Below are 16,016 nucleotides of genomic sequence, written 5' to 3' on the forward strand. Positions count from 1 at the left end.
AGAGCAGGATACCCAGGGCTTGGTTTACATCTATCGCCATTTCTAACCACTGGAGGACCATAGGCAGGCTGGGGGAACGCATGTTACTGTTAAAAAACCTCATAAAGTGACATTTTCATGCCATGGGACTTTTAGATTTACTGTGGATGTTGCCCATGTAGGCCTCAATAAATTTTGTGATTTGTTAGCAGAATCTATCCGCTCGGGCCTGTTTGGCATATAAACCCAGCAGCTCATGTACAAAACCTTTAGTCATGGTTCACCATTGGCTCAATCTGTAAACATTTAGTTTTAATAGTGAGAAATTGAAGCATGTGTACTTTGATGTCTGTCTCCTAAAAAACACTCATCGAGGTTATGTTTTATAGGCTTCTGTGAAGAGGCTCTTCCATTGTTATTGGTTTGGTTCACCCATCTAAAGACTCATCTTAGGCACTTGAATGTGCATTTGTTAAGATGGCAATACAAAAATGGTTGTGGTTTTTCAACATTTTCCATGCACCACTTCATTTTTATGTTTAGATTTCATTGTTTGACAAAGTTTATTTTGAATGCAACGAAATCCTGTACAGACTACATTTTCTCTCAACTCTTAAATCTATAATTTCTATTAACCTAGGTCAAATTACAATTTAGAAATCCCTTCTACTCAATAATGTGTTTTTCTTCTGTTTATGTCCCCTAAATGTCTGATGTTGACTACACTGACTTGTATCTTCTGTTCTGTTTGGAGATGTAGAAATGTGCAGTACAGCATTGTATCATCACTTCAGTACAGAATACTTTCAAAAGATGTTCCTTCATTTGGTGTTTTGATGATGGTGTTGGAGAGTGGTCCAACATCTCCCATAGTTCATCACTTGGCTGAGATCTGGTGACTCCCAAGACCTTAACATATGATTCATTTCTATAAATCTTCCAGACCATGATACTCCCATCGGTAATGTCTTTAAGATCAGAGCTGGTTGTCTAACTATGTTTGTGTGTCTGTCAACAGAAGATGCAGGGACGTACTTCCCCAGTGTGAAAAGGGACCCGGGCCGGTACCTGCAGCCCTGCTCCGACTCAGTCAAGACCTGGCTGCGCAGCATGAAGAGCGCCGGGAAGGTCCTCCTCCTCATCACCAGCTCCCACAGTGACTACTGCAGGCTTATCTGTGAACACATCCTGGGGTAAGGAAGCTTTCACACCTGTCTTTTGTTAAAGGTCCCATGACATGGTGCTCTTTGAAAGCTTTTATATAGGCCTTAGTGGTCCCTTAATACTGTATCTGAAGACTCTTGTATATAGGCCTTAGTGGTCCCCTTATACTGTATCTGAAGTCTCTTTTATATAGACCTTAGTGGTCCCCTAATACTGTATCTGAAGTCTCTTTTATATAGGCCTTAGTGGTCCCCTAATACTGCATCTGAAGTCTCTTTTATATAAAACTTAGTGGTCCCCTAATACTGCATCTGAAGTCTCTTTTATATAGACCTTAGTGGTCCCCTAATACTGTATCTGAAGTCTCTTTTATATAGACCTTAGTGGTCCCTAATACTGTATCTGAAGTCTCTTTCTCAAAATTCAGCCTTGGTGCAGAATTACAGCCACTAGAGCCAGTCCCACAATGATGAAAGTATGTGCCATGTCTGAGCCTGTAGCTTTTGAGGCAAGATGGAGGGTGGGGGTGTGGCCTTGACCATCTGCCACTTTGCTCGTTTAAAAGCCATGATGTCTCTCTCATGGGTGGGCCAAATTCTCTGGGCGGGCAAAGCAGAAAAGGGGGAGGTAACCTTGCCCCTTATGAGGTCATAAGGAGATTGGCCCATCTGAGCTTTAATTTTCTCAAAGGCCGAGTAGGATACCGAGGCCTAGGTTTACACCCATCACTATGTCTAGCCACTAGGGGACTATAGGCTGGGGGAATGCACACTAATGTTAAAAACCTCATAAAGTGACATTTTCATGCCATGGGACCTTTAAGGAAAAAGCAGCAACACTCATTTCACACTAGTGAATAATATTGGTGAAGAAATTAAATGTGATAAACTTGATAATATGTTTGGTGACAGCTTGTTCTGTGGCCAAAAAATCATTAAAATCACAATTTTTGGGTTTTCTATTTTACTAAAATGCGTACTAAGATGTGTAAGGTCAGTGTTGTTTTTTTACCCAACAGTAGCTCCACACAAAATTGATTGACTTAATTCTTGACTTTGGAAATAGGAGTTTGACAAAATGTTCTTTGTCACTTTCCAGCTGACAAGCTAAGTGGATTTTAACTTTTAAATCAGCTAGCTTTAAAGTTCAGAACAAAGCTACTACAGTAAATGAAGAAATATACAGGGCACAACCGACAACCGGTGGCTCTGCCAATGAAATACACTTCAGTCAAGTTCCATGATCACTGAGGCCCGTATGCTCACGGTTTCACACACATTTCTTCCCAGCCCACTATTAACACCCAGCACTTGATTTTGCGATTGTAGGAGTTCATGGAAAGGGATTGTTGTTGTAGCAAGCTGTTTGAAATTTAACACTGGCTTTGTGCTACAGGTGTATTTTTGCTGCTTTAGCCCTGTTATACACTCCATCAAGCAGCAAGAGAGCCCTAAAAACACCCAATGTCCGTGTTGCTGCTGTGCTTTAATAGAATAGAACAGAATGCCTTTATTATCATTGCATGTTCACATACAACGTTGTTGTCCTGTCTTTCATGAAAGAAACACTATTGCCAAACACACATCATGATACAAAAATAGCTGTTAAAAGAGGTTAACAATATGATCAGATAAAGTGCTGGCCGATAAAGTGCTTTTGGTTGGATAAAGCGCATGCAGTTATTCACAAAAGCCCAATAATCATAAGCCCTTGATGTTATCTTACGCTGCACTCGCCTTGCATCGGTGGTCTGATTGTCACTTTTCATGCTCAGAACTGATTGTTCTCTGTGGTCCGGCAGAGGCAAAAAGCCTGTTGAGGTAAAGCAGTTTTCTTTTGCTCTGGATCTCACGTGCCCCCACCCCCCCACCCCCCTCTCACCATTTCCTGTAGAGCAGCAAGCGGCAGGGTCATTCTTGTTGTTCATCACCCCTTTCCCTTGCTCCCCTGCTGTTTCACTGGCTGCCCCCCACCCCCACCCCTTGCCCTCCTGTGTCTGTGACCTCCTGCACTGTGCAGCATATGTCGCCTCCCGAGCCGAGCAGTCAGATCCCCAGCTGTGAATGAGTGTGTGTGCTAAAATCCTGTTCAAGTCATTGCTTTACAAGGATCAAGGGGATGCAGATTTATGTTGTGATTGTTACAAAGTGAAGTTAGGCCACAGGTTATCAGGGGGTTAAAGTGGGCGTTCCGGCACCTTTGAATAATAAGAAAAGTAACCCTAATTGGCAATTTCATATATCATTTTGTCCCGTTTGTTTAAATATCATTCCAGTGTTACCCCTGTTTGTTGTTAGCAGCGCGCACCGTGAGTTCATCCACAAGGCAAGGGTCTGTGGTGAGTTCACATGTCTATAATAATAGCAGGACAGTCACGTACTATCCGCTAATGTCAGTTGAACGTGTGAGGATCACGTTGTCGGTAGCCTACCGGTAACAAACAGGCTCGGTAAGTGAACGACTTTGGTGTTTTCAGCTGAGCTAGACGAAGAGTATTTGGTAGGAACAGGTTGGTGTGGCTGTTTTTCCTTAATAGTTATCCGTGAAGTTAGCTAGAAGCGAAGGTAGCCGCGGTGTGTTTAATGTGGCACGTCTGCGTCAGACTCTCTTTATAGTCGATGGTCCGATATATGGTATGAATGAAAACTCCTGCTAGTTGCTCCTGCTGTTCTTTACATCTGTTTGGAATCATAGGGTTCCTCCCACCTGCCCGATCCCACCCTAACACCTCGTTGTTGTTGTTGTTGTTAAAGGAGTGGGCTTGTTTCACACATTTGGTTGCCATGCTTTAAGATCCTTCCGGTTTTTCCTACACCTTAAGTTTGTGTAGATACCTTTTCTTCAGCCAGCACAGGACCAAATAATCCTTAAAAGAAAGCCCTTTGTTGTGAAAGGCGCTCTCTCCTTCGTCACTACACTGTATCTCTTTTTCTAGAAAAGCCACCACCTGTGACAGTCAGCTGTCAGAAGTAGCACAACGAGGCCAGAGCTGTCTGACACGGGGCTCCTGGCCAATACCGCAGACGCTGCTGCTGTTTGGCACGGCTGGATGAAGCCATTTATTGCTGGACTGCTGCAGACTTGTTTTATTTGTTAGTTGTTGTTAAGTCCTCTGATGTGTTGACCTTGTAATTCCAGTCCAGACAGAGCCAAGAATCCTCTCCCACTGTGTAAAATTAGCCTCAACTTACCGCAGTTACATTCCAAACGGTAAGATGGATTGATCTAGACTTTCAACACATTGTTACGTGTCTAAATCCTTAATACCTTAAATCTAATGATGTCACAAATAGTTTTATGTTTATATCCCTAGATCCAGCCAGTCAAAACTCCTTCAAGAGAAGCATTATTATAATGGACTTTAGACTCTAACAACTCAAGTTCAGCAGGTCTTTACTTCAGCTGTGACTCATCATAACCAACTTCAAGATCAACTGCATTTTGACAACTGTCATCTTCACAATGTGAATGCTACAAAGAAGGGGGGGGGGGCAGGGTACAGTAGTTGTGCTTTCTTAAATGATACATATTTGATATGTTTTGTACAGTTCCTTTAGAGGAAAACAGAAGATAGTTTACTGATCTAAGCATGTTCTTATTTATTTAGGGCCGTCATGGTTTTGTTCTGTCATAAAGGAGCGCCCTGGTGGTGCAGCGGCTTAAGGCGCTGACCATGGAAAAGCAATGTTTCTGATTTGAATCTAGCCCCTATTGTAGGCATAAAAGCATATTTCTGAATTTTGACTATGCCTACTGTGGCATTGTACTGTACCTGTGCTGGTCTCCAGTGTGCTAGTGTCTGTACATACGGTGGTGCCTGGCTATTATATCATATTTTGGCACATGAGTTGCTGCTCATTAAATAATTACTTAAATGGCAACATTTAAGAATTGTAATAATTGATTACTTTTTGTTTAATATGCATCAAGGTACAAGAAACAAGAAAAGAAAAGTTCATGGTAAATAACATTTGTGATGCAGGTCATGTTATGAATAAACTGTGTAAATCAGTCTATACAAGGCATTCTTGGTCAGTATGGTAAGCTGTTTCATCATATGAAAAATATAAGTGCTGTCAGTTAAACATGTTATTAACGGCGTTAACACAAACCCATTTCAACGGCGTCACACACATAAAAAGAAATAAAGGGACATTTAGAATAGATACAAATGTGCAATTAATTGGTATTAACTATGATATTATTGCAATTAATCGCGATTAAATATTTGAATCGTTTGAAAGCGCTAACAAATGTATAATAAATGATGATGACTACAACATATTTGTTTCCAGCAAAACAGAGCAAAAGCAGAAAGAAAATGTTCTTCTTTACAAAGTAAATAAACGCCAGACTGACAGACTTGTGATGTGGATTCTTCTTAGAAAACTATCAGTTTTTTAGAAATGTCTCATGATGTTTTGTCTCTAAAAGTGTATTATTCAACTTTTGTGTTTGTTAAAGAATGAAATGAAAATTGCAATACTCAATACTTTCAGATCGCCCAGCCCTTCCTTATTAATTTTGTTTTGTGTATTTCACACGCCCTCATTGTATATTTAAACACAATTTCATGAAGTACAGTGATCCTATACAGGCCGTGTGAAAGGGGGAACCCCAAATAAAATACTAAAAGCTTTTTGGAGGGGCTCGGTAACAATAAACACACAACAAATAATATACCAACCGAAAACTCAATTTACCATGGACACAATATAGACATTTACAGAAGAAAAAAATAAATACAAATAATTTAGAAAAAAAACAAATAAAAAAACAACAACAGATAAACGATCCCAGCACAAATATAGCACTTACAGAATAATCAACAATCATATGATAAGAGCAGCTTTTCCTTGAGAAGTTTCTTTAAGATGGAGACAGAATGCAACAATTTCATTGCGAGCTTGTTCCAAATGTGCGGTTCCCTACAAACTACACTTAGACTTAGACTTAGACTTCTCTTTATTAATCCTAATGGGATGACTCCCACCAGGAAATTGGAATTTCCTGCATCCGTTTTAGCAAGAAAAGAAAAATAACAGTATAAAGATAACAAAAATATCAGTAATAAGACTCAGGCTCGTACACTTTAACAGTCGTTTTTTTACCAGTGATTCAGTGTTTTCCCCTTGTCATAAGTGTACAGAGGACGACTGATTGGAAGAAGCTCACCCAATCGGTAGTTTAACCTATGAATAACCCTGCACATGCATACTTTAATGCATCCAACTGATTGTTTTTATGTCTTTAACTTCCCCGTAAGAAGTCCCTCCTGTTTCAGAAGGCTTTCTCACCTTATATGGAAGATTGTATAGATGTATATTCTGTACATAAACAAACAGTACTGATGACTGGAGCTCTGTGGGAGTATACGTTTTTACTTTATTATTTAGAGTATTGCCCCATGTTTCCCATCATCTCTACAGGCTGTGTAGCTTTGCTGAGCTATTTGTGTTTGTGTGAGGCAAGGCAGCTTTATTTGTATAGCACATTTCAGCAACAGGCAGTTAGAATAGAATGCCTTATTGTCATTATACACAAGTACACGGTACTTGTGCAACGAGATTAAAGCAATCCCTTTGCAGTGTTACACAAAAAAAAATAAGAATATAACAGTATAAAATATCAAAAATAAAGTCAAAGATATAAAGTGTAGTGACTGTCAAGTATACATATATAATCAGCTTGAATAAGCATAGGTAAGTGTTAACACTCAATAAATAATATTGCACAGTGATGGAATGAATGATTAAGTACATATTAAGTAAATACATTTGCCCAGTAATGAAAGGTTAATGTATTAAATATTGCACTGTATGAAATGAAATTGCACAGATTCCAGTGTCCTATGAGGTATTATATAAGGTATTCAAAGTGCTTTCAAAATCAGTTAAACAGATAAAACACAAGTACAAACAGTTAAAAATCCTAAGCATTAAAACCATAAAACACTAAATAGACAGTTAAAAACAAAATAGAAACATTGGACACATAAAACACAAAAATAAAAGTTACAGTGCAGCATAAGAATTTAAAGAAATGAGCAGTCATTTAAAGAAAGGCAGCATCAAAAAGAAGGTCTTCAGCCTTGATTTAAAAGAACTGAGAGTAGCGGCGGATTACAGGTTTCTGGGAGTTTATTCCAGATATGAGGAGCATAGAAACTGAAAGCTGCTTCACCCTGTTTAGTTCTGACTCTGGGGACAGAAAGTAGACCTGTCCCAGATGACCTGAGAGGTCTGGGGGGTCATAGTGTAGTACAATCAGAAATGTATTTTGGACCTAAACCGTTAAGGATTTATAAACAGCAGAGTACTTTGAAATCAATTCTTGAGACACAGGAAGCCAGTGTAAAGACTTCAGAACTGGAGTGATGTGATCCATCTCTTGGTCTTAGTGAGGACTCGAGCAGCAGCGTTCTGAATCACTGCAGCTGTCTGATTGATTTTTTACGGAGCCCTGTAAAGACCCCGTTACAGTAGTCAAGTCTACTGAAGATGAAAGCATGCGTAAAGCTTGAGCGTATCTCAAGTGTGTGTTGGATGCTGTCCAGGCATTGTCCCTCACACAGCTGCCTGGTTAACTTTGTTTCTCCGTCTGTTGCAGCAAGGATTTCGAAGAGCTATTTGACGTCATCATCACTAACGCCCTGAAGCCCGGTTTCTTCTCCTTGGTGCCCCAGCAGAGGCCCTTCAGGACCCTTGGTGAGTACTGGCCGGCTGATCTCAAGCCCCAAACCACCTTACTAGCATTTCTTTAATCATGTATTATCTAAAATGTCAACAAATAGCTGAAAAAAAACACCTATCACAAGTTCCCAGAGCCCAAGCAAACATCTTCAGATCACTTGTTTTGTCCAACCAACGGTATAGCTTATTCTTAATAACTATTTCTGCAGAGAAATGGTTCTCTTTTTAAAGACCATTCAAAACTTTTAGCCGCACAAAACTAAATTCCATTCACCTCCATTGTATTGAGATATTTTAAAACCTGGAATCGCTAGGGAAATCAAAACTATCTGCATAGTTAGATACCACTTTAGGTAAGCAATACAATGTATTTTCCATGTAATTCTGGTGAATTGACCCTTTTTAAATGCAGTGCTTTTTAGACATTTGCAATAGCGCACATCCATTATTTTAGGAATATATTGTGGGGGTCGGTCCAGCTGTAATCTCGTCAAAGGCTTATTGTTTGTGTGAGGATTTTAAACAGCTGTTGGAAGAGTTAGTGAGACTATTATCAGTTGCCAGCATTTCATTGGCTCAGTCCACACAGCATTCCTGAATGGGAGAAAAACATGCTCTGGTTTATTGGCATTTCTGTAAACTAATCACAGTCGTCTTGGGCGGGGCTTAGCTCCGGACGGAGCCACGGTGCCGCTGCAAAATAGCCTCAGGAAGGAACTTGTTTTGGTGGAACCTGTGTACGTTCAAACGCTGTTTTAGTTGTGCAACAGTAACCATAGTCCCCAGAAATCCACCGGAGGTTAGAACGCCAACCCCATGAAAGAGGAAGGGTACGGACAGCCGGACGAAAAGAGGAGTGGAATTTCCAACAGCACCTGAACAATCCAGGAAATGAAATGTCATTGGTATTGACTAGCCAAGTCACATGAGTCCTAGCTTCCTGGGCAGTCGTCCCTCTCCCATTAGCCCCGCCCAGGCATCTGATCCTGATGCTCATTTTGGAGGTGTGCACTGGCAGGAGCAGCCTGTTGGAATGCTCCCCTCATCTGGATTGTCTTCCTGCCAGTAATAACACTGGGGATGCATTATGTGTAAAAACAGGATGAGCCACTGAGTGAACTATTTCTCTCTCTCTTTCTTTCTCTCTCGCTCTCCCTGAGTTTTGCCACGTGGGCAGAAAAGACATGAGTATCCACTCTTCGTCTAGCCCCACACACACACTGGCTGCTCCTACTTTAGTTGGGAACTAATAGCTAATACATTGGCAGTATATACAGCCAATAATAAGCTCATAAACTATTTATTTGCTTCCAAGTATATTAATTGAATCTTCCAGGAGGCTTGTCTGTGTGGAGTGTACGTGTTCTGCCCGTGCTCGTGTGGGTCTCCCTGCCCTACCAAGCTTTCTGTTCTTGCACAGCAGTTTACAGTGACTTTAAGCTGCAAGTTGGCAGCAGACTGGATCAGCTGTAGCTCGCTGGCTACACAATGTGAGCTTTGTGAGTTGGTTGGAATATCTGTAAAACAACATACAGTACATTATATCATTTACTTATTTATCTGGACAATGCACATTGATCAACATCTCTGTGAATGGGCCAGTGTTAGCCAGCCGGCTAATTTACAACTGCAGTCCTAGTTACCTATAGCATGCATGTCTTTATGTAATAAATGCACATACTGTAATTGTAAAGGACTGATAGACTAACTTTACCACTCAATTGGTCGCACTGTTTTTTGTGGTCCAGCATGGTATTAATCATTAACCATGCATGCTAATGAATAGTTGTCTTCATTCGCATACCCTAGATTTGCATTGATGTAAATTTGGATCTGAATTTTATCCGAATATTACTCTCCTCTAACCGCTGGAAATAACTCAGGAGGGTCCTTGAAGCTTTTGTGTTTCTTACTGTCTGTGTGCAACTTCAACTTAAACTGTGTTGAACCGATAACAGGTTTTTGAGTTGCCCGGCAACACACACTGTCTACAACACATATGGTTAAATGAAGTTGAATGAATTGAGGGAATAACTGAAAAAACTGAATGTTTGTTGAGGAACAAATTGATTGGTGTGAAAACGTATCCCTGGGTTTAAGATAAGTTAGTCATGGCTTAATAAGTACAAATGTGAAACAAGGTTAAACTAGCCTTGGGTGTACTTTATCCCTGTGTTTGGTTAGCCTAAGGATCAGAAATATAGTATAAAATGTGCTGTAATCAGAGGGGTAAAACGTCAGAGAAAGGTGTTTCATAAATTACTTGATGTCATGCTCCATGAGGTACTTTTACTTTTTTTTCAGTGAAAATACCACAGCACGTCTTCAAATCTGCTGCTCACCTCTGAGCTGCAGACCACATACCACTCATTCCTCTTTCTCTCCAAGTCCAGTGTGCTCACAGCTGTTTGTGTGTGTGTGTGTGTGTGTGTGTGTGTGTGGTGTTGCAGTGACGTATGTTTGTGTTTGTTCGTGCGTGTGTGTGTGCGTGTGCAGGCATGTTTGTGTGTTGTGTGTGTGGCGCGTGCGTTTGTGTATGGGTGTGCGGGTGAGCATCTGTCTGTGTGTGTGTGTGTGTGTGTGTGTGCGTGCGTGCGTGCGTGCGTGTGTGCATGTATGTGCATGTGCGTGCGTGCTGTGCATGCAGGTGAGCGTATGTGGGTGTGTGTGTGTGTGCGTGCATGTTGTGTGTGTCGTGTCTGTCGGTCTGTCTGTCCTGTCTGTGTGTGTGTGTGTGTGTGTGTGTGTGTGTGTGTGTGTTTGTCCCACATGTGTAGATGCTCATTCCTGTTTTTTCACTCTCTCCTGTCTCAATATTTCCAGCACATTTCCCCTGAGTCTGAACCTGTTCAGGCCCGTCCATGGTTGTCAGTGAGAGTGACAACTCACACAGCACTCCGACCCAGAGGAGCAGTTCTCTGCTTCAAAGAGGCTGGTCCATTGATCCCTAGATAACAGCCAAGGAAAGCATACCGCGTTTAAAAGGCTATCTATCAGTTTAATTAAAGAGGCTTCAAAGCACTTGCTGACATTATGAATAAGTTAAATATGATTGTATTAAGCTGCAACTAATGATCATTTTTAATCCTCAATTCATCTGTCCATTATTTCTGGATGAATGAATCAGTGGTTTTGGTCTCTAAGAGGTCAGAAAATGGGGATAAATGTGATGGCCTCTGGCCCAAAAATACTTTTTCCCATAGACTTACATGGTAAAAGAAATGCCTGTAAATCAGTGGATACATTTTTCAACCCCCGTGAAATGACTTGTTTCACTATAAGGATTCGATCGATTTGGACCGATAACTTTTGGAAAGTCTAGAAGAGCTGCATGATTAAATAATTTAATCCCCATTCAAGTAAGCAGAGCGCTAAACCGGAAGTAGTCTCTAGTGCGCCTGCTCTATGGGCCACTCATTTTTTTAATAAATATGTATTAGGCTGCAACTAACAATCATTTTCATCCATGATTATTCTCTGGATAAATGGATTAGTTGTTTGGGTCTCAAAACTCAAAAATACTCAGTTTACTGTCCCAGAGGAGTGAAGAAAATAGAACATATTTACATTCTGCCATAAAGTTGGGATACCAACTAAATACCAACCCGTAAAAGTACTAATACCACACTGTAAAAACACTCTGTGACAAGGATAAATCCTGCATTGGAATGTTGTCATCAGGAAAATGTACTAAAAGTATTAAATGTAAAGGTTCTCAATGCAGAAACACATTTTACACATTTTAGAAACTGGATACAATCAAAACTGTTCTGTCAATCAGCTGAGTATTGCCCAATCATTTCAGACGGATTATATGCATTTACAAAAAAAATGTGTTTTATGTGCAAAAATCTTATTGTGTAAAATAACTATTGACTAAAACATAACTAAAAGATGAATGTAGTGGAGTAACTAGTAACTAAAGTAACTAGTAGCTGAAGTAACTAGTAGCTAAAGTAACTAGTGACTAAAGTAACTAGTAGCTAAAGTAACTAGTAGTTGAAGTAACTAGTAGCTAAAGTAACTAGTGACTAAAGTAACTAGTAGCTAAAGTAACTAGTAACTAAAGTAACTAGTAGCTAAAGTAACTAGTGACTAAAGTAACTAGTAACTAAAGTAACTAGTAGCTGAAGTAACTAGTAGCTAAAGTAACTACTGACTAAAGTAACTAGTAGCTAAAGTAACTAGTAACTAAAGTAACTAGTGACTAAAGCTGCCAGATGAATGTAGTGGAGTAAAAAGTACAATATTTCTATCTGAAATGTAGTGGAGTAGAAGTAGAGAGTGGAGAAGAATAAGTGTTTTCTATTGCATGTTCTTTTGAGAGGCATTTTTGAATAGGGCCGCACAATTAATCAAATTTTAATCACAATCACGATTTTGACTTCCCAACAATCACATTTGCGTGATTTTTTTTTAAATGCATCATTTCTTAGAACACTCTTGGTTTTTTTGCACAGCCAATCTACCGTTCCGTAAACCCCTGTCTGATCATGAGCCAGTCAGAGTAGTTCCCTGCACCCCGTGCAGCTTAGTTTCTAGATGGAGACAGTCACAGAGGACAGAGGGACGGGAGGAAAACTCAACAGATAGCAGTCGGTTATACGTCGGTCTCAAGGTTTACCAGTTTACCAGTAAACGCAACATTTTGTCCCGTCTGTTGTTTTTCAGACAACAGCAGTGACCAGTGCTAGTCGGTGCTAGTTAGCATCTGTTAGCTCCCAGGGCTCTAGGGTGCATGCGCGGATTATTTTTTCTCTAGGTCGCTCCGGTGCACCTAAGGACCTCACATCCGCTGCAGTGTTGTTTAAATTGATGTAGTTTAATTTTGCGTTACATTACCCTTTTCCTCTGTAAAGTCGTGCCTGTGTTGGATCTCTCCTCGACTCTCTCTCCTCTTACTCTCCGCACAGCGCCGCCACACAGCGGTGCCGCTCCACACTTCGGACAATTGTCCACAGTTTTATTTGTAATTAACACAGCTGTATATTGCTAAGCTAACGTTCTGCGATGCCATGTTCATCCTGCTACGCTCTGCGGTGCCCAGCTACGTCCTACCACGTCCTGCCACGTCCTGCTACGTCCTGCTACGTCCTGCCACGTCCTGCTACGTCCTGCTACGTCCTGCTGTGCCTTTTAATGCCCACAGTGCCCTGCTATGCCATGAACCACTACAAAAAACTACTACAAACTACTATTTTTTTGTGACTGTTATTGCCACTCTTCATTCTAACCCCAACCGGCCCGTCAGACACCGCCTACCAAGAGCCTGGGTCTGACCGAGGTTTCTGCCTAAAAGGAAGTTTTTCCTCGCCACTGTCGCACTGTTGCTTGCTCTGGAGGAAACTACTAGAACTGTTGGGTCCTTGTAAATTCTGGAGTGTGGTCTAGACCTACACTATCTGTAAAGTGTCTTGAGATAACTCTTGTTATGAATTGATACTATAAATAAAATTGAATTGAATTGAATGAGAGGCAAACCTGTATTTGTACCAGTGTTTCCATGGTAACTCTGCTATGGCGGCCGCCACGACAAAAAAACAGAACAAGTTATTGAATGCAGCAAACTTCAGTTGGGAGAGTAACAGCGTGTGAGACGGAGCTGCTGGACCTGGGCAACAGATGTGACCCATGGCCAGAATATCATAGTTCATAAATATGCAGCACAGTGACGATACAGACATTTCATACACACGACGTGTGTAACTCCGCTGACCCGCCATTTGACCCGTGCTGGACTCGTTCATAATGAGTCAGCCGTCTCTCTGTGAGTACGTCCATCGCACTCCCTCTCTTTCTCAAAGACACATTAAAAAAATATATATATATCCTACACTATTTATTTCAGATATCTAATTTTCATTTCCATGTGTTGCAGCTGTATGTCTATACAACAAACAACTTCAACATAAGAGGAATGTATTATAATATGGATGTGAAAGCAGTTCTAAATAGCCTATGTGACAATAAAATATGTTTTTGTTAAAATCAACAAATTTATTGTGATAATTAATCGTGATCACAATATTGATCCAAATAATAGTGATTATCATTTTTGCCATAATCGTGCAGCACTATTTTGAAAAATGATTCTTCAGTTACAACAACAGTTTCTGTTGCGATAATTACAGTGATTACATGTGTAATTGCATCACAGACTTCACTGTGCATGAGTCTGGTCTCGTCTCAGTTTTCTCTGACACGGCCTTTTGAAACAAGCTGTAGTCATTTAGAAAGCAACAGACATGTCCGTGCCAGCCTCATGAATGACTCAGAGCTCATTCATGTTACTGGTTGTCATCACTTCCCTGACATCCAGTTAAAACACAACCTGTTTCAACAGCCAGTTGCAGCCAAGGGTGACTAATAGTGCCATTATAATTATGTGATTAGATGTAATGCTCTGTTTAAGATTGGTAAAGCCCTTGCTTTATCATCATCTCATGTACAGAATATTGGAGTATCCCGGGCATAAATGTTAAAACAGCCTTATATAAGCCTGGTGTTACTCCACAGATACATCCAGGTAGATTTCAATTATCCAGTAATTCACAAGAAGAAGCAAAGTTAAAAGTAGTCGCTATCCCCACAATCTTGTTAAATCTTTGTTGTTAATCTCACTACCGCTGATTTCTTTTTACGGAGGCCCTACTCTAGACCAACAGAGGTACATTTAAAGACAGACATCTGGTGCGTGATACCAGGCTTTGCCCCTCCACTTTTGCTCTGGTGTCTGCTTGGTTCTTTCAGGGAATGGTTGACCTCGTATCCACACTACTATGGCAAACTACTACAGTAACCTTAATTTAATATTGTATGTGTATTGTATAAATTCCACCAAATCAAGTCCCTTCCCGAGACAACTCTGCAGAGCCACCATCGCTGCGTCCAGAACTTTGCGCCACCCAAGATGATTGTGATTGGTTTAAAGAAATGCAAACAACCCAGATCCTTTTTTATCTACTATCCCAAAATATATCTGTGGCGAAGCAAGACCTCACTCCACAGCGCTGTGTACGTAAATATGTCTGGCATTATGAGACTAGCGAGGCCCTGACTCCCCCCTTTTGGTAAGCCCTGCTTTCCTGAGAGTATCGGGAGCAGTCTCACAGTCCATATAATTCACAATATGCCAAAGCTGTTCTGTGTGGTTGTGGGCCCGCGGGTGACTGCTGTGGTGAGGTTTCACTGAGACTGTGCAGCCGCAGAGCAGCTGGTGTCTGATTCTGTTTCCTCCCTTGCAGTGAACGACGTGGAGGAGAGCGAGGGGCTGCCGGCGCTGGACAAACCCGGCTGGTACTCCCAGGGCAACTGGCCACACCTCCACGAGCTGGTCAAGACCATGACGGGCAAACCAGAGCCCAAGGTAGGACAGGGATTCCCAACCAGGGTTACGCGTAGGCCTGCACCATAAATCCTCATAAAATCACGACCTCAATTCACCCCGGTTCTCGATTTTTTACTGACTTTGATTATTATTTAATTTTACGAGCCAACTGCATCCCAAACAATACTTTCTTTTGTGAGTTTTAAACATAGACTGTATAAAATAAGTTCCTCTTCCTTCTCTTTATTGAAGCCTCTGTGTTTACACGCTATAGGTGTCAAAATAAATCTGGTTTGGTACTGCCAATTTCTTTTGTGTAGTCATGGTTCATGTGTGTGAACTAACCTTTGTGAGAAAAGAAATCATGGCAGAGAATCATGATATCAATTCTAAGCTGAAAAAAACGTGATTCATATTTTTCCCCGAATCGTACAGGCCAACTGTGCACCCCAGAGGGTCCTTCTGCAGTTGCACTTATTTGGAAAAAACAGAAATTAGGATTTGATTGGAAGAATATATCCACATACTAACACGAAGTCCACTGTTACAACTGAACACTACATGTTACAGTGTGTGTGAGATAAAGCTAGTCAGCAAGCGAGCACAGACATTTAGCCAACAGTAATGAATAAATGATTGAAATGAATACACTATTTAAAGGAACGACTAAACAGTTTGAATGCTGTTTAAAGCTTTAATTAGCTAAAGTAATGAACCAAAGGTTAAAAACATATACGTTTAAAAAGCTTAAAGCTTTTTTAACTGGGTCACTCCGACCCATCGTGTGTTGTGTCCCATAGATGATCAGCTTTTGGGTTGCGGTTGGGTTATTTTTTTAAACCTAACAGTATTTA

At 40.8% G+C, this 16,016-nt stretch overlaps 1 protein-coding gene across 1 annotated transcript in view; it reads left to right on the top strand.

Annotated features, from left to right (window-relative positions):
- nt5dc1 (5'-nucleotidase domain containing 1) overlaps window positions 1–16,016 on the top strand; it is a 115,234-nt gene that overhangs the window by 63,240 nt on the left and 35,978 nt on the right. The window contains exons 7-9 of the mRNA XM_032542462.1: window positions 998–1,172; window positions 7,753–7,850; window positions 15,080–15,201. Of these exons, the coding sequence (XP_032398353.1) occupies window positions 998–1,172; window positions 7,753–7,850; window positions 15,080–15,201 (395 nt within the window). The remainder of the gene's footprint in view (window positions 1–997; window positions 1,173–7,752; window positions 7,851–15,079; window positions 15,202–16,016) is intronic.

The sequence above is a fragment of the Etheostoma spectabile genome, chromosome 18 (assembly GCF_008692095.1).
Source record: "Etheostoma spectabile isolate EspeVRDwgs_2016 chromosome 18, UIUC_Espe_1.0, whole genome shotgun sequence".
NCBI lineage: Eukaryota > Metazoa > Chordata > Actinopteri > Perciformes > Percidae > Etheostoma > Etheostoma spectabile.